The sequence below is a fragment of the Mytilus trossulus genome, chromosome 10, assembly GCF_036588685.1.
Source record: "Mytilus trossulus isolate FHL-02 chromosome 10, PNRI_Mtr1.1.1.hap1, whole genome shotgun sequence".
Classification (NCBI taxonomy): domain Eukaryota; kingdom Metazoa; phylum Mollusca; class Bivalvia; order Mytilida; family Mytilidae; genus Mytilus; species Mytilus trossulus.
Genome location: NC_086382.1, coordinates 69,517,665 through 69,537,836, shown reverse-complemented (window position 1 = coordinate 69,537,836; position 20,172 = coordinate 69,517,665). Strand labels below are relative to the sequence as shown.

The window sequence follows — 20,172 nt, the reverse complement described above, 5'->3', positions numbered from 1 at the left end:
AACCAAAATTTAAGAGAACAAAAATAATTCCAGGTATAAACAATATTTTTATTATAAAACATTTATTCATAATGTTACTGTCAATGATAACTGAGAGTTTTATGCTCATTTCCCTGCAACTGTAATGGTACAGTTCAACTATGCAAATTACAGCTAAGGATATATGTATCCCCGATGCTAACTTGTAATAAATTGCTTTCAGTGAAAGGGAGATGGCAAGATTCTTCATATTCATTGTGTGTCTCATTCACTGCAAATATCTCAATTTCTTGTGCAATCAGTTGCTCTGTGCCTTGCAGTGGTGATAGAAAAAGAAACAGCATGACAATCAAATTCAAGCGTTCATAATTTTTCATTCTCTTTTCATCTTCAGTGTGGATTGAAACTGTAACAGATATCTCCTCCATAATGGTACCAACAGCTGTTCATGGTCGAGGATTACTCTCTTTTTAACTACTTTTGTTAATTTCTACATCTTTTCCTCTTTGGCATTCTAAATTTAAAAAAAACAGAGTTGAAAAGACTTTTTGTCTTACTTTTAAACTTTACGTCTTACATGTATGTCATAAAATATTCTGCAGGTTTTTATCATGTTTATTATGCTAAATCTATTTTAAATTTCATTTTGTCATGTATAGACCTTTCAAGCTTGCGATTAGGTACAAATATTTGATATGTGTGTCTATTGTGAAACGTGGTACAGTGAACATACAATGTAAGTTGCTGACATCAACTTTATTAAGTCTCTACTTCTATACATTTTGATGGGGTGCTAAAATAAATAAAGAATAGAGAATAATGCGGAAAATTTACAAAGAAAAGAGAAATAAATTGGGAATGTGTACATGTCAATGGTAATACAAATATATGCCCCGCTGATCTTATTTTAACAAGTTAACATTTGGAATAAAAACAGGCTCATTAAAATGCATATTTATTCTATAATTTCTAAGTTTTATGAAAAAAGGTAAGTCTCGCATAGCCAGATTTTGGTACCAATGTGAAAAATATAAATCACTTTTGATGGTATTTTATGAAAACTCTATTTGATCAAAGTATACAAAAATAGTATCATTTTAACAAGATAACAATCGGGAGAAGAATAGCACTATAAAATTGCATATATAATCGTAAATTTCTAAGTTTTATGAAAAAAGGTAGTTCTCTCATAGCTGGATTTGGGTAACAATGTGAAAAAAATAAATCACCTTTGATATGGTATTTTATGAAAACACAATTGATCAAAATATACGAAAATAGTATCAATTTAAAGGGATAACAATCGGGAGTAGAATAACACTATAACATTGCATATATAATTGTAAATTTCTAAGTTTTATGAAAAAAAATGGTGAGCCACACCGGTTCTACAGCAATAAAGAGGGGACGCTGAATGGACCGAATTTAAATTGGTCTGCATTGGATTATTATCATCATTTCAGCACATAGTATAAACAAATTGTTAGAACTAGTTAGATGTATCTTTTGAATATACTTACATGCTTCAGCTGTGAAAACAATCGACATAAACGAGAAAACGAATCTTTAAGCGTATCGTCTCTCTTAACAACAATGGCGGAATTTTCGCATCTTCATCCCAGGTAACAACATAATCCCAATCACGTCCGGTCTCACGTGATTTCGTTTATCGTTTCTTGGATTCTACTAGAGTTGCAAATCTCTAGTATTATATGTCTCTGGAACCACTTACCAGGGTATATTAATGCATAGAGACTTCACATATATAATATAAAGAGAAAATAGAATAATGCATCTACATGTAATAAGGGGGGGGGGGGGGGGGGGGTTATAGCAGTGACTACTTGGACTACTTGTTAATATATTTTTAACCTTCAGAATAAGCAAACATTTTTTTTCCCGAATTTTGGCAAGTTTTTATGAGTAAATTGTTTGTTGCTAAATACTTAAATACATTAAGTTATATAATACCTTGAAAACTGTCCTGATATACTGATTAAATACTGGTTAAACTTTGTTCAAAGGGATATATTTATCACATTTTTTAATTTGCATACATGTATCATAACACTGACCAATCATTATACATGTTATATATATTTATATTTTATTTTTCAGCCTTCTAGTAGTAGTCAAGCTGCTCAGTTGCTAGTGACAACAGGAACAGCAGCAACAGGTTTTATAGGGTTTTCAGGAAGCCCAGGATATGTTCCAGCCAGTCAGGTCTTCGATGATATAGATAACACTTTAGATGCTGATTTCAGATTGGTTCTGAGGAAATTGACAAAGAAAGATAGTACGACTAAAGTTAAGGTATAATAATAAAAAGCCATTCTCATCGGGGACTATCAGAGACCAAAATGAAATTGCAGGTAACAATCACAGGTGACCATACAGCCTTGAATAATGACTCAAACCCATACTGCATAGTAAGGTATAAAAGGTGCTGAAATGACAAATGTAATACATGTACAATTCAAACAGGAAAACTAATGGCCTGATTTATGTACAAAACAATAAGCTCAAAACTAAAATGATATTCATAAAAAAAAAAATTTTTGTTATGAGTTTTTGATTTCAGAATTACAGTAACAGTCGTAAAATGGTATTCATAACTTGTAATTATATTGCAGTATATATATGTTTTGTATTCATAGGCATTGCAGGAGTTCAGTGTCCTATGTGAAGAGAAAGACATTGAACATCTAAAGGCTGTCTTACCGTTCTGGCCAAGGATCTATAATAAAGTTGCTCTTGTAAGTTTGTATTGTTAATCTACCTATTCATAAATCTTTGTTTTGAGAGATCAGAAAAAAATTAAAAATAGAAATTATCACAAACTATCTTTATATGTCAAACTGGCATCTCCTCTTATATGAACAAAGTTAGAAAATTATTAATGACAAATACAACTAAATAGGCTAAAAATGGCTAGAAACAATCAGAAGTTCTGGTCAGGGATCTAAAAGAAAATGTCAAGCTGGCTCTCTCACAGATTGTTTATTTAGCACATGTTATATATATATAGGTCATAGAATATTGTTTAATGAATGTTTTTGTCTAAAAAGATGTATACAGTTGTTGACATGACACGGGTTATGTTCTTCTCATATATGTTATGATGGTATGATACTAAACCCCTAACAGGAAGGATTGTGCCTGATATTCTTATGATGAAATCATAATCTTTTCAATCAGTTTAATTGAAGTCTGGGGCTGGCATGTCAGTTAACTGCTAGTCATGGTTGTTATTTATGTATTATTGTCATTTTATTTATTTTCTTTGGTTACATCTTCTGACATCAGACTGGGACTTCTCTTGAAATGAATTTTAAATGTGTGTATTGCTATGCATTTACTTTTCTACATTGGCTAGAGGTATAGGGGGAGATTGAGATCTCATAAACATGTTTAGCCCCGCCACATTTTTGTGCCTGTCTTAAGTTAGGAGCCTCTGGCCTTTGTTAGTCTTGTATTTTTTAATTTTAGTTTCTTGTGTACAATTTGGAAATTAGTATGGCGTTCATTATCACTGAACTACTATATATTTGTTTAGGGGCCAGCTGAAGGATTCCTCCGGGAGTGGGAATTTCTCGCTACATTGAAGACCTGTTGGTGACCTTCTCCTGTTGTTTTTTCTATGGTCGGGTTGTTGTCTCTTTGACACATTCCCCATTTCCATTCTCAATTTTTTGTTTGTCCTTTTATTATTTTCTTGTCTGTAATTATTTAATATTTAGGGGTCCATTGATTTTGAATTAAAATGATTTTATTTGAATATTTGTCTCGACATTCCATACATGGATATATACAATAAATCAACTCTGGTAAGTTTAAATACAAGTGTTTAAAAAAATACTATATCAACATGATCAAGAAATTAAATAAAAGTAAGTCAGTTTTACAAATGCAAGATTATCCCACTTCCATTGTTTTTTTGTTTATTTACGTAATGTTTAGATCAGACAATGTACCTAATAGTCATTAAACAATTACACCTCATATATGCTTTATGCATCATCAGTCTTAGAACTACAGCCTTGTCCAGTAAAATTATGGGTTGGGCCTGTGAAATTACTTAAATGAGGAGTTAGAAGCCAGTTAGATGGAACGTAAATAGTTAAAGATGATTTTCTTACTTAAGGTTTTTTCGCAAAGACTGCACTATTATACAAGATGCAAAAAAGCCAATAAACTCAAGTATATGAAGCATTCCATGAACATATAAGCTGTACATTTATATTCTATCTTACAGGATATAGACCATAAAGTTAGAGAATGTACCCAGCAGTCTATGAACACTTTAGTGCTAAGAGTTAGGAAGAATCTGGCTCCTTATCTGAAGAGTTTGATGGGAAGTTGGTTACTGTGTCAGTGTGATACCTACCCTACCGTGTCAACAGCAGCACAACAAGCCTTCCAGACAGCTTTCCCTCCAGCCAAACAGACTGATGCTCTTGTCTTCTGTAAATCTGTAGTCACAGTGGTATATATCACAATCTTCTTTCTAGATTACATTCACTCAAACCAAGCCAACAGATAATGGTCTGTATAATACATTTAATGAGAAAACTCTACCCTTTTTTTCTGAATGAAAATGAGATGTACATTTTGTACTTTTAAACTTTTGTAAAGGATAAAACTACAGACATAACAATTTTACATTACAAAATATTCTGAAGTTCAATATAGTTTATATCAGTGTTGTTAGATTATACTTTATACATTAAACTTTCATGTATAATGACCATATATTTGTTTTTTAGTATTTGGTGGATAATCTCCTAAATCAGACGCCTAATACATTAAGTGATTCCACGTAAGTACTTTCATTAACTACCTAGTATTTTTTGTCCCCCTGGCAATATGTTACAAGGGACATAGAAAATCAGTAGTCATCAAGGTCTCCAACAAATTCAAAAATCAGTGTCAATCAATTATTTAAAAAAGGTATGTCCCTTAGAAACATTGATTACATGGAACATTGCACTGTTAACACTCTCCTGTGTATAGTTCTTGCAAGAATTAAATGAAACTGATATCATAGTCTCATAGATATAGGTTTATAATTTTGTGTAAAATTATTTCTATAATTATTTCATCCATTTAATTTCAGTACAACTGAACAGGATGAAATGGTCAATAAATACAACAGAGTACTAACATCCTCCTTATTGGCTCTTAGAAAGTTGATTACTGTTTTACCAGCCAATCAGATTGAAGATCTCAAACACCATATGCAAACTATGCTAAAAGATGGAAAATTCTGGAAACATGGAAAATCAACAATTACTTCAGTAAGTGATAGTAATGCTACAATCAAAATTAAGCAGAAGTCTCAGTCAGTATTTTGATTTATCTTTTTAGAAAGGGTTTACAACAAACACAAAAGATGACTAGTTTTACAAGTAATACTTTTACAATTTTATGATGTGAAAGGGAACAAATTCACAGAATACAAACTGAAGGATTTCATAAACTCCTTTTTGAACTGTTTTCCTATATGATTAAGTTATCTGTATTACACTAATTATAATCAGATGTCAGTATTCTAAAGATTGGACCAAAAGATAACACATTTGTTATAAGAAAAATGATTTTTAAAATATGACTGGAAATTATAAAAAAACCATTAGCTAAATAATATTTTGCCAGTTGATATATATGTCTTTTTTTCCCCCTTCATTTCAATTTTATTTTTTGTCTTATGGTCGAGCTGTAATGTTTCAATGTTTTCCAGATTAAAGCTGCGATGTATACTTTCCTAGCAGGACTTTGTCAGACGATGCCAGATGTTGCACAGGAATTCTCTAAAAAGCTTTCCCCGTTCATACTTAACAACATAGATGAAAAAGATCCAGTGATCTGTCCTGCTGTATGGGAAGCTGTTCTCTCTCTCGTCAACTTCGTACAGGTAAACTGTTAAAGATGTGTAAATCTGTCATATAACTAGTCATAGGCCCTTTAAGTAACTGATACATAATCATACTGCTAATAAAATACAAGTGCATAATCATTATTGAGTTAAAATACCAGAGACCTAATTATGTGGATGCAAGCAACTATGTGTCCCTGCACGGCAATGAAAAAAACCTGCATAGCAAGCTATAAAAGGCCCTGACAAGATAAATTCAAATGACAATAAATTTCGGAGTCCTGAATAGGTCAGTATCTAATGCAGTTTGTTATGAAGAACTCTTCTATCATCATTAAAATGTATCGGTACAAAACAACAAAAATATATTATTGAAAATAGTACAATAATTTAGATTATAGATAACCAGTAACTTATATACTGCTTTGCCTTTATATACTTATATTTTTACAGGACTGTTGGACAGATGTAAGCATAGAAAAATCGTTATGGCCAAAATTAAGGAACTTATTAGAAAATGGTTGCTATGGAAACTGCTCTCTGATTGCTCCAGATTTACTTCCCTTTATAAGTAAGGTTCCACCTGATTTACTGAAGGAAGAAAACAAGATCTATGTAGAATTCTTGAACCACATGAAACTGGGGTAAGTTGTCAATAGAAATGAAAAATAAACAAACGTTAAAAAGAAAAGTCTATCATGTCTAAGTAGTTTGTCTTATATTGTATTTTCAATCAGTCTGTGAGTGAAATGTGTAGGTATTGAGTGCTTTAAGCTGTGAAACATAGGAAGCAATTTTCCAATTTCAGATGTCTTCTCATTAAGGTTGTGAGAGCATTTCCCTTATTTCAATCATTTAAATATTAAAATTGTAAATGCTTAAAGCTGGAATTCAAAATTATAGATTGAAATTTAATGTCTTTCAAATTAAGACCAGGATATGACGGCCCACTATAGGACTGGAACTCATCATGCCTTCTTTCTGATACAAATCAGTCGTGCAAACCAGGGCTATCTGTTATATTAGAAGGAAGTGTTTTATCTGTTTCTACTTTTTTCAATTTAAGCACTACCGGTAAAATAATAAAGCCATCCTACTTGGAATGCTTGGCATAACAAGAAACAGAAGATTGGTTGTTTGATAAATCACATTCACACGTCAATTATAAATTCTAATTATTGTAAACTATTTGAATACAAAAACAAAAAAATATTTATTTTTCAGACTAAGTAAAGAACAAGTGCAGACCAATACCAGTGAATGCAGTGCTTTTGTTAGAGCTTTTATAGAATGTGGTCAGTTTATGATGAAGGAAGTTACCAGCACAGGCAGTGATTTGACTTTAATAAAAATAATACTCCATGATCAGGTATGGGTAGGAATTGAGATGTTTCATATTAATCTGTTTTATGTATTTTGTTGACATTCACCTTACTGTGTACAAAGACTGGGCTTGACATATAAAAAGTTCTGTGTACATTGACCACATTTCCAGTAGGAAAACCAACAAAATGAAAATACTTCTTGAAAAATTATCAACATCAAGCATCACAATATTTACTCTGTTTGTATTTATTTTAGCTTTTACCAGTTGTTGTTTCATCCATCATAGAGAAGGAATCAGAATTGTATAAGTCACCTTTATACTGCATGATGGGAAGTGCTCTGGAGAAACTGGAAAATGTGGGAACTGATGATGTCAGAGAAACTCTGCTCTCCTATTGGTCAGAATTATCAGATAAAGTGAAAGAGAGACTTAGTGAGGAAGTTCAGGATGATAGTATGAGAGTGGTAGATCGGGTGATGCTTCTTGTAAACAATTTAGTCTATCCACAACCTGTAGAAAAAGGAAAAGTGGAAAAAGTTAAACCCAGTGTTGATATGAACTCATTTGAACTTTCTTCAAAAGGTCAAGATCGGATTAAATTAACTAAAGGCATGAGTACTTTTGTACAAAAATTAGCCATACATGGTTTTCAGAATGCTCACAAACAATGGAATCCACCAAGCTTGCATCTTTTTGCAGCTTTAATGGAAATAGAGCCAGCAGAAGATACCATAAAACTTGTCATAGAAAGTTGCCATGGTGACATTGAGACAGATGAAAGTCATTCAAATTATTTTGTGTTCAATGTTTGTTTACCATGGCTTGAGCATGCCCAGTCAGAAGAAAACGCAGCAGATCAAAAACAAATAATTAGTATCATCTGTACGTTTATTGCATTACTAGAAAACAGTTCACTGACTGTACTTCTCCAGACATTGACTGAGGTAGGTTTTATTTAGCAATTGTAAAAGTTATATAAATATGAAGATGTGGTATGATTGCCAATGAGACAACTTGATTATACATTTGTATACCTTGAGTGAGGAAAAGTGTAGTTATGATATCATCTGTCAGAAATTTCAAAGGAAAAGAAACCTATGTTAACCAGGCCCAAGGTAAAACAAATTGAATTTGGTCTAAAATTTATTAGTCAAACTTGAAATGGATATATAAGACATAAAAGTGTTGATGTATTCACAGAATGCTGTCAATGTTTAAGTTTTCATATCCAGTGTTACAAATACATGAATATTTCATGAGGTTTTTTTTTTAAATTTAAAGCATCAGAAATACTTAAAAAATTCAGTTTAAAAAAAAACCATTGATAGCAATAACATTTAACAGAAATTGTTTAAGATAAGAAAAAGGTTATAATCTTCTGCTCCAGCAGTTGTTGTGTAAATCTATTATTGTATTTTCACTTTTATTTGTTATCAATGGTTATGGATTGCCCAAATATGAACGACTTTTTTAGCCAGTCATTTTATATATATAACTTGAGATACTTTTTCATTATCCATTGTTTATATTTATATATGCTCAGTTCAGAGATTTCACTTGACCCATGAATGTACCTCAGTTCGAAAGTTCTCTGGCCTGTAGAACATTCTTATATTGCATCTGGGGAAATTTTTTGTTTAAAAGAAAAATTATTATAAGCAGCAATGCATATTGAAAGAATATAAGACCATTATTATGTTGATATTAATTTGACCTTTGATAATATTTTTCAGACTGTTCAGAATTTTGAAGCTTTTTACCATCTTCTAACCAAATGTATCAGACTACAGTCTGAGTTTAGTAGTATCAAAACATGGTTACATAGTGACATACTGGGTAATAAACTGGTTGGCATAGCAACAGTCGTCTGTAGAGAGAGCACCAAACCAGTTGTAGATAATCAGACCAGTATACAGTTTGGCTGGGATGTTATATCATTGGTTCTCACTGCAGATCAGAACTCAGGTTTGATTTTCTATATTTTTGTATTTTCTATAGCTAAGAATAGAGAAGTTGCAGGAAGGTTGCAGTATTAATTTTAAAAAGATTAAGAAAAAAAGAATGAAATCAGAGACATACACACACACCATTGTTGGCAGCCAACCAGGAAATTTGTATTCAGTACACAAACTACCACTACAAATTAAAATGCACACACCTTCATCTATCTTTTATTAATTTAAAATCTTTCATTCACATGTAGATTTTTGTTTTCAAGAACTAAGATCATAAAAGAAGAGTTAAAACTCTGCATATTTAAAAATAACATCAATCTTGATATCTGACTGTGTTACTGCAATAAAAATATGAATTATTACAAACGATGTTTCTATTTGATTGAATTGTTTAAAAGGAACTAAAAGAACTAAATATTTTGCTTAATTTTTTTCTATTCCATGCAAATGATTTGAACAGATATTTTTATTTTCACTCTCCACATTACCCTTGTAACAATCTTAGTAAAACAGCTGGCCTCTTATAAGATGACAATATCTATGTATACATGTTAGAATCTTATTTCAGATCAAGTAATTAGAGAAGACCATATCAAACAGATATTACATATTGTGCATCAAACTCTGCTGTCATTGGCTGACAACTCTGACCCTAACAATACAGATATAGCTGTTAAGTTTGTTTCCAAGGCAACACAGAGTTTCTTCATCAGTTCTAAGAACTGTTTGTTGTTGCCATCGGCTGAAGATTTATTGATCACTCTGTTGACGATATCATTGGACGATACATACAAGGTTTCTGGTGAGTAATGGTTGTAGGTTTATTTGGTACGGATCATTTAATTCACTTGGGAAATTTGAGGACAAGTTTGAAAATTTAAATTCCACAATGTAAGTTTAAAAATTATAGGAAAAGACTGAATTAACTTTTTTTTTGTAAATTTTGAGTTTGTAACATTGTATTCAGGCAAAATGTTTTCATTCTATTTATGTATGTATAAATATAGATTTATGAATCCACATCTTTTTAAGGAGATTGCATCACTTCATATAAAATCTTCAGTCATGAACTTCACAGAAAAGGAAATAATAAACATAAATGCAAAATTATTTGAAGTATTTTCCCAATTTAATGATATCCAGGCAAAACCAATATCTTCTACTGCAAACAAGTTTTCACGTTAAAGACAATAACAAACAAAACATAAAATTTAACATCTTCAAGGTCATTGCCAATGTTATGAGTTGTAGCCATATTTGTACAATTCGGTCTAAAGATATTTTGACTATTTCGGCTTTGTTATAGATGAGACTTTGTTAGAATCAGAACTGGTATGGACCACTGGGATAGGGTCTATTGTTAGACAGACTGGTGGTCTGATTAAAGATGGTGGATTACTACAGAAGGCTGTTGGTGTTGTTAAAGACAAAGTGATCAGTGTACAACAGATACAAATGTATGATATGTTTCAAATTACTGTAAATTCAGAAATAATTGCTTGCATATAATACTGTGATTTTGTTATTTTAAACATTAACGATTTTAACTTTTGCGATAATGAGAAAAATCCGGTTTAATTATTATTCATATAACAAATTTCAAAATGTATGTTTAAATTATTGCAATTATAACATTTCACATTTTTTGCAATAATAAAAACATTGCAATAATTTCTGAATTAACAGTACTTTTTATACTAAACTACAAAAAAAAGGACAGGATAAATGTATCAGAGATCAATACTATGAATTTGAAGTAAAAAAATTACAGCACTGAAATAGATTGATTGTTTGCTTAGCATTTAGCTGGAAAATTTTCATGCATATTCAGGACAAAATTCTACTACATAAAATTCATAACAATCTGCATTCCTTATTCTACACAGGGAACAAGTTTTGGTGGGTATAGGTAAAAATTAAAATCACAAAAAAAATGGACTCCAAGGAAAATTCAAAACGGAAAGTCCCTAATCAAAAATTGAAAGCTTTTTTTTTTACTTTATAAGGAAATCAAATATTCATTAAGAAGAAATATTTTCTCAATCCATAAAAATTGATACCTGTAAAAATTAAAGAATCCACAGTGTGTCATTTTACAAGGAATTTATCTACAGATTATATAGGCTGTTCTTACAACCCCAATACAGAATAGTTGTATTTTTTTCAGATTTGATAGAATAATTAAAACAGTGGATACATTGTTGACAGTTGTGAAGGAAAGCCTACCTGGAGATAGGGGAGACAACCCTATTGTGTCAAATCTTGTACACAATTTATACATACAAGAAATGGTTGCTCCTAGAAAGGTAATCAATTTGAAAACAATTATAAGAGGTTGACAATATTCAAAATCATATAATCAGCTGTAATGTCTCTTGATTACATTGGAAAAATTAACAACAAAAACTAGCTTCTACTCTTCTTCAGTAAAGATCTGTTATAACATTATATGTAAGCAGATTATAAACTCATCATAAATACCTGGACTAAATTTAGTATATACGCTAGACACACCTTTCGGCTACAAAAGAATCATCAGTGATGCTCGAAGCCAAAAAATTAAAGAGGCCAAATAAAGTAGGAAGTTGAAGAGCATTGAGAACCAACATTCCTAAAAGTTTTGCCAAATACAGCTAAGGTAATCTATGCCTGAGGTAAAAAAAAAAAGTCATCATCTGTGTCCAGTAGACACTTTCCCCATTTAATATTTTTTTTATAAAAGTCATTCTACTTTTGTTTTATTATCATACTCTGTAGAGTTCAAGTAGAATTTAAAGAAAAACTGTGATGCTATTAATATTATAATTATTTTCAGGTTTTAGATTATCTTATAACCAAAGGAGATTTGTCATACCTCAGTATGAACCAAACACTAGGGTCAGATGCCAGCTTTTCACAGATTCTGTACTCAGCTTTGTATAATGCAAGACTTTTATGTTGGTCAGTGGTGAAACCAGATGAACAGGAAACTAGATCAGTAGAACTTGATATGAAGCAGGTTAAACTGTTACTGTCAGTGTTACATAGTATGAATATAGTAAACCAGTGGAAAGATATAAATAACATTGTAAGTAAGGAATGAGACTCTGCCAGTTCAACAAATTATTTTGTTTAGATGGTTAAGTACTTTGTTTATGTGTTTTACATTGACATTTATGATATAGAAGCTCTTTTCAAACCTAGTTAATCCTTTTTTGAAATTGGATTTTTTCCAAAGCTGTATTTTGAAAACCATAATTCATAAAGGACAATTATACAAGCTGTCCTACATGTATAAAACGATTAATTTAATTTTTGTGGTAGATTTTTTATTTTTAACAGGAACAAATGTGCCATATCTTTTTTTTCTTCAAATCAACTTTTTAAATATTCTTTCCAATTTTTAAGTCTTTTGAAAAACATATTTTTACACTGATGTCAATTTTTTAATACTGTTTCAATAGGTCCATGTAAATCTATCCTTGTCACAGTGTATTACAACCTTAGAAACTTTGATATCTACACTGATTCAGAAGTTAACAGAAAACAGTAAAAAATACCTACTGACAGCAGCTTTAGACAGGTAAGTTATTAGACATACCCATTGATGGCAGTTCTAGTTACACATTTATTACAAGAGTGCACATGCTAAAATGTCTTGCCCACTTTAAAAAAAATTGTTTATCTACAGGTATTACATATATCTTTATACATCAGTTATCCATGTAAATAAAGTCAAGGTTGGACAGACATGTATATCTTCATAAATAACATACACCATGCATAGTTAACCTATTATTTATAGAAACAGACCTTACCATGAAAATTCAATATTGACCTACCAAAAAATGAGGTTTAGATCAGCTGTATTCTACTAGGCAGACCTGCACATCTTACCATTTCATACATCAGAAAATGTTTACTTTATGTTTATAGTATCTAAGAAACAAACTTAATTAGCAAAATTTAACTTTAACCATGTTTAACAGATGAACCATGAAATACAGATCTAGGTAAGATAAACTCTGTCTTAAAAAATGATTTTGACAGTATTTCAGTTGAGAGCTGTTAAATGAAACATACTTGTTGACCATGGAAGGATATTTTTATCTCTGCTTTGGATGAATGTCAAATATTTTTGTACACTCAAAAATATGTTAAATCTAAAATTGCCACTATATAAGGCTGCTCCATTTTCAGGGCACCTTCCCATATACCTTGTATGTTTTATTTCAACAACCCTTAACATTTGAATATGTATGTTTACCTATTCTTTCAGCAAAGGGAAAATCCAGGTAAGGCTTAGGTCACCAGTTCATTATCAGTGTTAAGTATAAAATTACTTAATTACATGTATTGTTTATTACAGTGCTGCAGAGAAAGGATCATTCTGGTGCCTAGCGTTACAGTCACTGATGACCATGTATAGTAAAGATACAGTATTCACTCTGGACTTTAATTCCTTGTTGGACAGGTCAGTTTGATATCACATACTAACAAGATGCATATACATGGGAGATTTTATCCTTGTTTTTAAAGGCAGTGCTTTAAGGCCTGACTTTTAAGTCATGAGGTTCATCTTTTCATACTCAATCTATGCTGGGGGTCTTTTGGCCAGAAATAGATCCGGAAATGTTCAAATTTCTCCTCTTCTTTTTATGGTATGATATGGTTTGTGTTTCTTTCATTTACATTGGGGACTAAAGAAACGATCAGTGTGTAGTGTTCGTTTTGTAGAACTTGCTATTAGGGTGTATTTTGCATTATAAGCAGTCAACCTGACTACAAACTATCATTATTTGTATATTCCATGAGGAAAGAGGTCGGGTCAATTTCAAGTGTTATCTGACATATAAAGATTCTTTAATTAGTTCAGACGTTGATATAACAATGAAAAGTCGACTGAACATGATTAATATTGCATCTTCTATAATTCAAAGCGGAATTCGGTTTATGAACGAGAAACCGTTAAGCGTTTTCAATTTCGGTATTAGTTATGTATGTTGTCTATGTATTATCCTGGTTCCCGGTACTACGTTCCGGGTATTAGCTATTTGATATATTTGATGTGTAACATTACAATCGGGTACCAGCCAATCTACGTGTGTATGTGTACATGATTTCCCGCCAAAATGACCAACTTAAAAAATAGTCCATAAACGTTCCGTATAATGATATGCAAATTCATAATTAATCGTAACTTTTTTTTTATCTTTGTATAATAAATATAACAAAATGGATTCAACAAAATTGAAAATAGCATTATTTTACGAGGATTTCTCATATTTATTTCACTTCCGGGCGCAGTAATACGTATGTTTTGAAGAAGCTCGAAGAATTTGACAAAGTGAATTGAGAAGGAAACGGATAGATATACGTCCTTGTTATCAGGTAAAACAATTTAAATGTACAGAACAAACACATTTACTTCACACAAATAGTACAGGCTTAAGCTTTTTATTGTCTAGCTTATACACGACTGTAGTCAAGTGTTTAAACAGTTAAACGACGGCGGTGACCTACAAGGTACGGGTCATACTGGGTCAAGTCTAAATATGTACGGTGCAGTCCGGTGTATCCGCGCACCTAAGACTTATGACTTCACTTCATTCAACTGATAAAACCAGTAATTGGATAATTTTGTGTGAACACATTCATAAAATACTTTTATTTCATAAAATCTTCTGTTTGTATGGTTTCATCCTTTAGATTTTGTGTAATGTGTGTCCAAAATTAGGAAAACCCTGTTCTGAGAGTTCCTCCAATGTCCGGTGATTTCGTGCATGTCTTCCAAAAATAGCTTATTTGAAATAAAGGAAAGATTTTATACTACGAAATATAGCTGAGATTGTACCAAACACACTTCCAAGGATGCAGAGCAAAAAATATTTCAATTTGATATTAATTTGACTTAAATAAAACAAAAATAATCTGATGATGTAATTTTTTTAATGGAAATTGGCCAAATATGGTAAATCACGGGATTGCAGTTATTAATTAATTCTTGAACTTATCAATTTTATTCTTTTTTGTTTCTTCGGTTGGCTAAAACAATAACAAGAACGATTTTGTATGTGTTACTGTGTTGATAGGACGAAATCAACTAATGCGCGATATCACGGGCCGCGCGGACACCGGGGACTCCACTGTAAACATATCCACGTGCTATTAGGTAGAAGTTAGAACGCATCGTAATGCAATATCTACAATTTTTTCCTCCTTTATACATCGTTTAACCAGATATATTTCTCCTTTTTACATCGTTTAACCAGATTTATTTCTCTTTCAAATACACTTAAACACGGGTTGTATGTACGTATCTTTTCTAGTGTTTTCTTGTCCTTATTAAAGTTCATTTGTTGATGTTTAAATAGTTTTGAACGACTGAACACAGGAGTGAATGAATGCAACAATTATATATACTGACTTGGGCTGTACAATGATAGTGTACGTATATCATACAGATAATTATTCTAGCAGTAATTATGTTAATTTAGGATGTAATGTCTAATGACAGGAATTCATGAGCTATGCCTCAGGCTTTCTGAAAAAATATCAATGGCAATGTAAACAGGAACAAAGCATTGACAGTCACACGAATGATGCTCTCTTCTATGTTATATAGTTATTTAGGTATATGTGTTGCACAAGTTTCAATTAAACTTAAGTTATAAAACTTTTTTCAGGGCACAAACCCGCTTTAAAGAGACTTGTCTACTGCCATACCCATCCTATTTTCATGCACCATTTGCAAGCAAGAGACAGAATGGTTTGCAAAATTAAAAATCAGGATGGTGTCCAATTAAAACAAGAGAACTAAACTGGATGAATATTGTAGGAGAAATCTAGAGGAAAGTTTTGATTTCTGAAATTGGTTTTCCTGAAAAGTCATACATCCTAGCCTGCAGAAAGGAACTATAACTGTCCACCACCAACTGACGAGCTAATGTTGAGCTTCACATATGGAATTACTCAAATACCATCAATGTCTATGTTTTCAGCACAGATTTCACAATTTATGACACAGCTGTGCTTTTTTTATACCTGTTAAAGAGTTGTATACTAAATTTTATTTTTTTATCAATAAATATATATTATATTAATTGTGTCATCTAAGAACTTGTATTTTGCCAAAAGATGCATACTAGTGAATGAAAGTGGTGCAGTTCATTTTGCTTTGGTATATAGAATTGAATTACAATTGTTCATGTTATTGGAATGCATATAAAATACATACGGTACAATGTATATGATATTTAGTGAGTTTATCAAGCAAAAGTGAATAAGAAATAGGTATAAGCAGTTACAGGTACTACTGTACAATATCAAACAATGAGAAAAACTCATACCGTAAAGAGAATTTCATATTTACAAGTAAGTTTTGTTTTTGCGTTGAATAATTTTCTTCTATTGTTTTAATTGCAAATATGGGAAGTGGTTAAAATGCTAATGAGACAGCTGTTATGGCCACAGAGCCTTAATTGAAAACTTCTTTTTCATTCATACCGGTAGATTTTGCCTGGAGTTAGAAACATATCTGCTAACTTTTCAAAATGCACATGGGGGTTTTACGTGAAAGATGGTTCATATAGTGATACAAATGGAAGCAGGACAAGTCGCCCCACTGGCTAATCGCCCCACTTTTTAAAAAAAACACCACAAACTGATTTATCAAATCGCCCCACATGTGAAATTGGTTAAATCATGTTTAATATTACTCCTGCCAACTCGCCCCACATGTGAAATTGGTTAAATCAGGGTTCTTGCTAAGAATTTTTGAAGGCAAGTCCAGGGACTCGTAATTTTTGGCCACGGTGAGTCATGGTAACTGTTTTCAGTTTATACAAAATATTTCAATATTGATGTATTTGTGGACTCACCAGTTTTGAAAATGGTGAGTCCAGACAGATTTTGATGAGTCCAGGACTCATGGACTTGCCTTAGCGAGAACCCTGTTTAATATTTCTCCTGCCAACTCGCCCTACTTATAAAAAAACAGTAATTTTTAGATATATATATATATAAATAATTAAAAATAAAAACTCGCACCACTTTAATGAAAACTAATCTACACAGAATACAATCAAACGGAAAATTAATTTAATTACTATTATTGATATATACTGAAATTATAATTCTAAAAAAAACTGATTGTTGAAGAATAAATGTAAGTTTTGAAGCTTAGTTATTTGCATAACAATTGAAAAGAAACCTGTTAATTGTATCATAGTGCAATATAAGGAATTGAACTTATATTCAATGGGATAACATCTTTTTCCATACGTGGGGCGAGTTGGCATTACTAAATTCATCCTGGTTAATAATATATTTATCTAGATTTCACCGATTTCCATTAGGTGGGACCAGTTGGCAGGAGTAATATTAACAGAATTTAACTTATATATAACGGTATATCATCTTTTTACATAAGTGGGGCGAGTTGGCATTACTAAATTCTTCCTGGTTAATAATATATTTATCTAGATATTATCGTTTTCTATTAGGTGGGGCGAGTTGGCAGGAGTAATATTAACAGGATTTATCACAGTTCACAAGTGGGGCGATTTGGTAATCCAGGTTGGGGCAGTTTTTTTTTTAAGTGGGGCTATTTGCGAATGGGGCGATTGTCATGGATTCCCTTCAAATATATTCTAATGTGGTTTTTGGCTTCTTCTTGCATTAACAAGCTTATAGCCATTGTTGAATTAATTGTTTTCTTTAAATAGTCGACAAAATTGCTCTTACAAAATTTCCATTTGGGAGCCTCGAGCTCGATGGGGGAAATACTCTGCAAATACTGACAGTTGGCAGGTATGGTCATCAAAAAAGTTGACATGTTACTATGTACATTTACCATTATGTTACATGATGTTCTTGCTATACACACAGTACAGAGACTAGTCAATCTTTGTGATCTATATTTTATGGGAGTCATAGAATATGCGTATACATGTACAATCAATAATTAAAAATAGTCTATTTATATTGAAAAGGAAAAGTTCTTATATGTCTAAAGAAGAGGGACGAAAGACACCAAAGGGACAGTCAAACTCATAAATTTAAAGCAAACTGACAAGGCCATGGCTAAAAATGCATTTCATGGCGAGGCACAAAAAATATACTGTAAACAGCTGCAAGTAGACTATAGATATAGTTGAACTAGGTACAAAAGAACTCTAAATCTTAAATTCTACAAACCACCTCTGTTCTATGGAAGATAATGATATAACTGGACTAGAAATACACACAACCTGTAATTAACTGCCTTTACAGCGCTTTCGCGCTTTGATTACATTTATATTTGTGATGTAAACCCTATACTAAATCACTCTAGAAATTAATGCATAAAAAGGACATTAACATTAAGCTTTCAAAATCATCTGAATGCAGGGGCCTTCCAGGTAATGCAGGATTTTGGTACATTAAATGTTGAATAAGGAATTTCAAAAGGGAAAGATTTGGCAAAACAGTGATTAGTTGAAATTGTTCTTAATCTCAATACATGATATTTACTGATAAAAAAAAGCTATAAGGTCAATCATTTGATTTGTAGAAATGGGCATCTCAATATGATTAATAATCTTTAGGCATGCCAATGATGTAATAAGACACAAAAGACATAAGAAAAAATCACAACTATATAAAAAAGAAGATGTGGTCTGATTGCCAATGAGACAACTATCCACAAAAGACCAAAATGACACAAACATTAACAATTATATGATTTGTATGCCCCATTTAGTTTTAAAATTTCGTTATTCACTTGGCTACAAATAGGGTCATAATCCTTAAACCCATTTGAATATTGAATAAATACATTTCATTGTAAATTCTTTAAAAAAATAGAAATTGAAAATGTTCTTTTTCTCCATCAATGTAAACTTTGTAATATTTCCTACAGTAACTAGCAGTCAAAATATAAAATAAAATTTGACTTTGAAAATAAGATAAATTATTTAAAAGATAAAAGAATTGTGCAATCAAACCTATTTTTTCTGTAGATGCAGTGAGTTAGATGAAAGTAAGGTACAAGTCCTGCAGATGGCAGCACCATACCTAACAACAGACAATAAACACACTCTAGCAGAGATAATGGTGGCTAGAATGATGAGTGCTGAGCCTATCTTCCCTGTCAATGGTAATCTAAATTGTTATTCTAAATCAAAATGAGGAGATCTGTTATGATTGTTGATGACAAAACTAGGAAATTAAAGGTTGAAAGCAACTACTGGTCAACATAGAGCCTTCAATAATGAATTAGATTCATTATAAGAAATAAATTAGGCAATGAAACAATAAAAACAAATGTGACTCACTACAACAGAGAAAAATAATGGCTTGTTTTATGTTTTATGCAGAGAAAATAAAAATAAAAACTGGTATGACAGACATTGATATTGGAATTGTATGTGTAGTTTTACTTTAGTATAGGCACAGTAATTACTATTCTGACAACAAGCCATTATCATCAATATAAAGAAAAGAAGGCGTGTGGCGTGCTTTAATGAGACAGCAACACAAGTAAAAATACGCACACAAGTCATTGATAGGACAACATATTGTCTTCAACAAATGACAACAATAGATCAATGTCTTATACACCATGTCAAGCTCCACATCATTCATACTGAAGCTTTCAGAATAGATCTATTTTTAGACTAAATTCTACAGACATATGGTATAATTATTTGAAAGGAGATTGAGCTGACTTATTTCAATTAATTCTTTTACAATGTGATATTCACTTCTATGTACAAACAATGAATATGATATACTGCACCAAATTCATTTTTTTAACTTTTCGTCTGTTTTTTTTATTTAATTGTAATATGTTGACAATCGGTGTTTATATTATAGGTGGAATTCAAGCACTTGCTGTACTGAATAGCATTGTCACAGAGATGGGTGAAATTGAAAGCTGCCGAGATCTGTTTGAAGCATCAATGTCCCAGATTATGACCTGGAAGGAAGATAAAGATGATTTACTACTATATTCAAGGTCATTTGTGTTATAAATAATACTTCATCAATTTTTTGTTTATGAATTGTATTATTAA

The 20,172-nt window shown here is 31.6% G+C and overlaps 1 protein-coding gene across 1 annotated transcript in view; it reads left to right on the top strand.

The window, feature by feature from the left end:
* Window positions 1–20,172, top strand: part of LOC134688430 (E3 ubiquitin-protein ligase listerin-like) — a 39,775-nt gene that overhangs the window by 10,267 nt on the left and 9,336 nt on the right. The window contains exons 2-19 of the mRNA XM_063549136.1: window positions 2,098–2,292; window positions 2,637–2,735; window positions 4,235–4,465; window positions 4,746–4,798; window positions 5,096–5,276; window positions 5,720–5,893; window positions 6,308–6,498; window positions 7,079–7,223; window positions 7,436–8,125; window positions 8,915–9,146; window positions 9,705–9,938; window positions 10,443–10,593; window positions 11,304–11,442; window positions 11,952–12,203; window positions 12,580–12,698; window positions 13,485–13,589; window positions 19,117–19,253; window positions 19,973–20,114. Coding sequence (XP_063405206.1) covers window positions 2,098–2,292; window positions 2,637–2,735; window positions 4,235–4,465; window positions 4,746–4,798; window positions 5,096–5,276; window positions 5,720–5,893; window positions 6,308–6,498; window positions 7,079–7,223; window positions 7,436–8,125; window positions 8,915–9,146; window positions 9,705–9,938; window positions 10,443–10,593; window positions 11,304–11,442; window positions 11,952–12,203; window positions 12,580–12,698; window positions 13,485–13,589; window positions 19,117–19,253; window positions 19,973–20,114 — 3,470 coding nt within the window. The remainder of the gene's footprint in view (window positions 1–2,097; window positions 2,293–2,636; window positions 2,736–4,234; window positions 4,466–4,745; window positions 4,799–5,095; window positions 5,277–5,719; window positions 5,894–6,307; window positions 6,499–7,078; window positions 7,224–7,435; window positions 8,126–8,914; window positions 9,147–9,704; window positions 9,939–10,442; window positions 10,594–11,303; window positions 11,443–11,951; window positions 12,204–12,579; window positions 12,699–13,484; window positions 13,590–19,116; window positions 19,254–19,972; window positions 20,115–20,172) is intronic.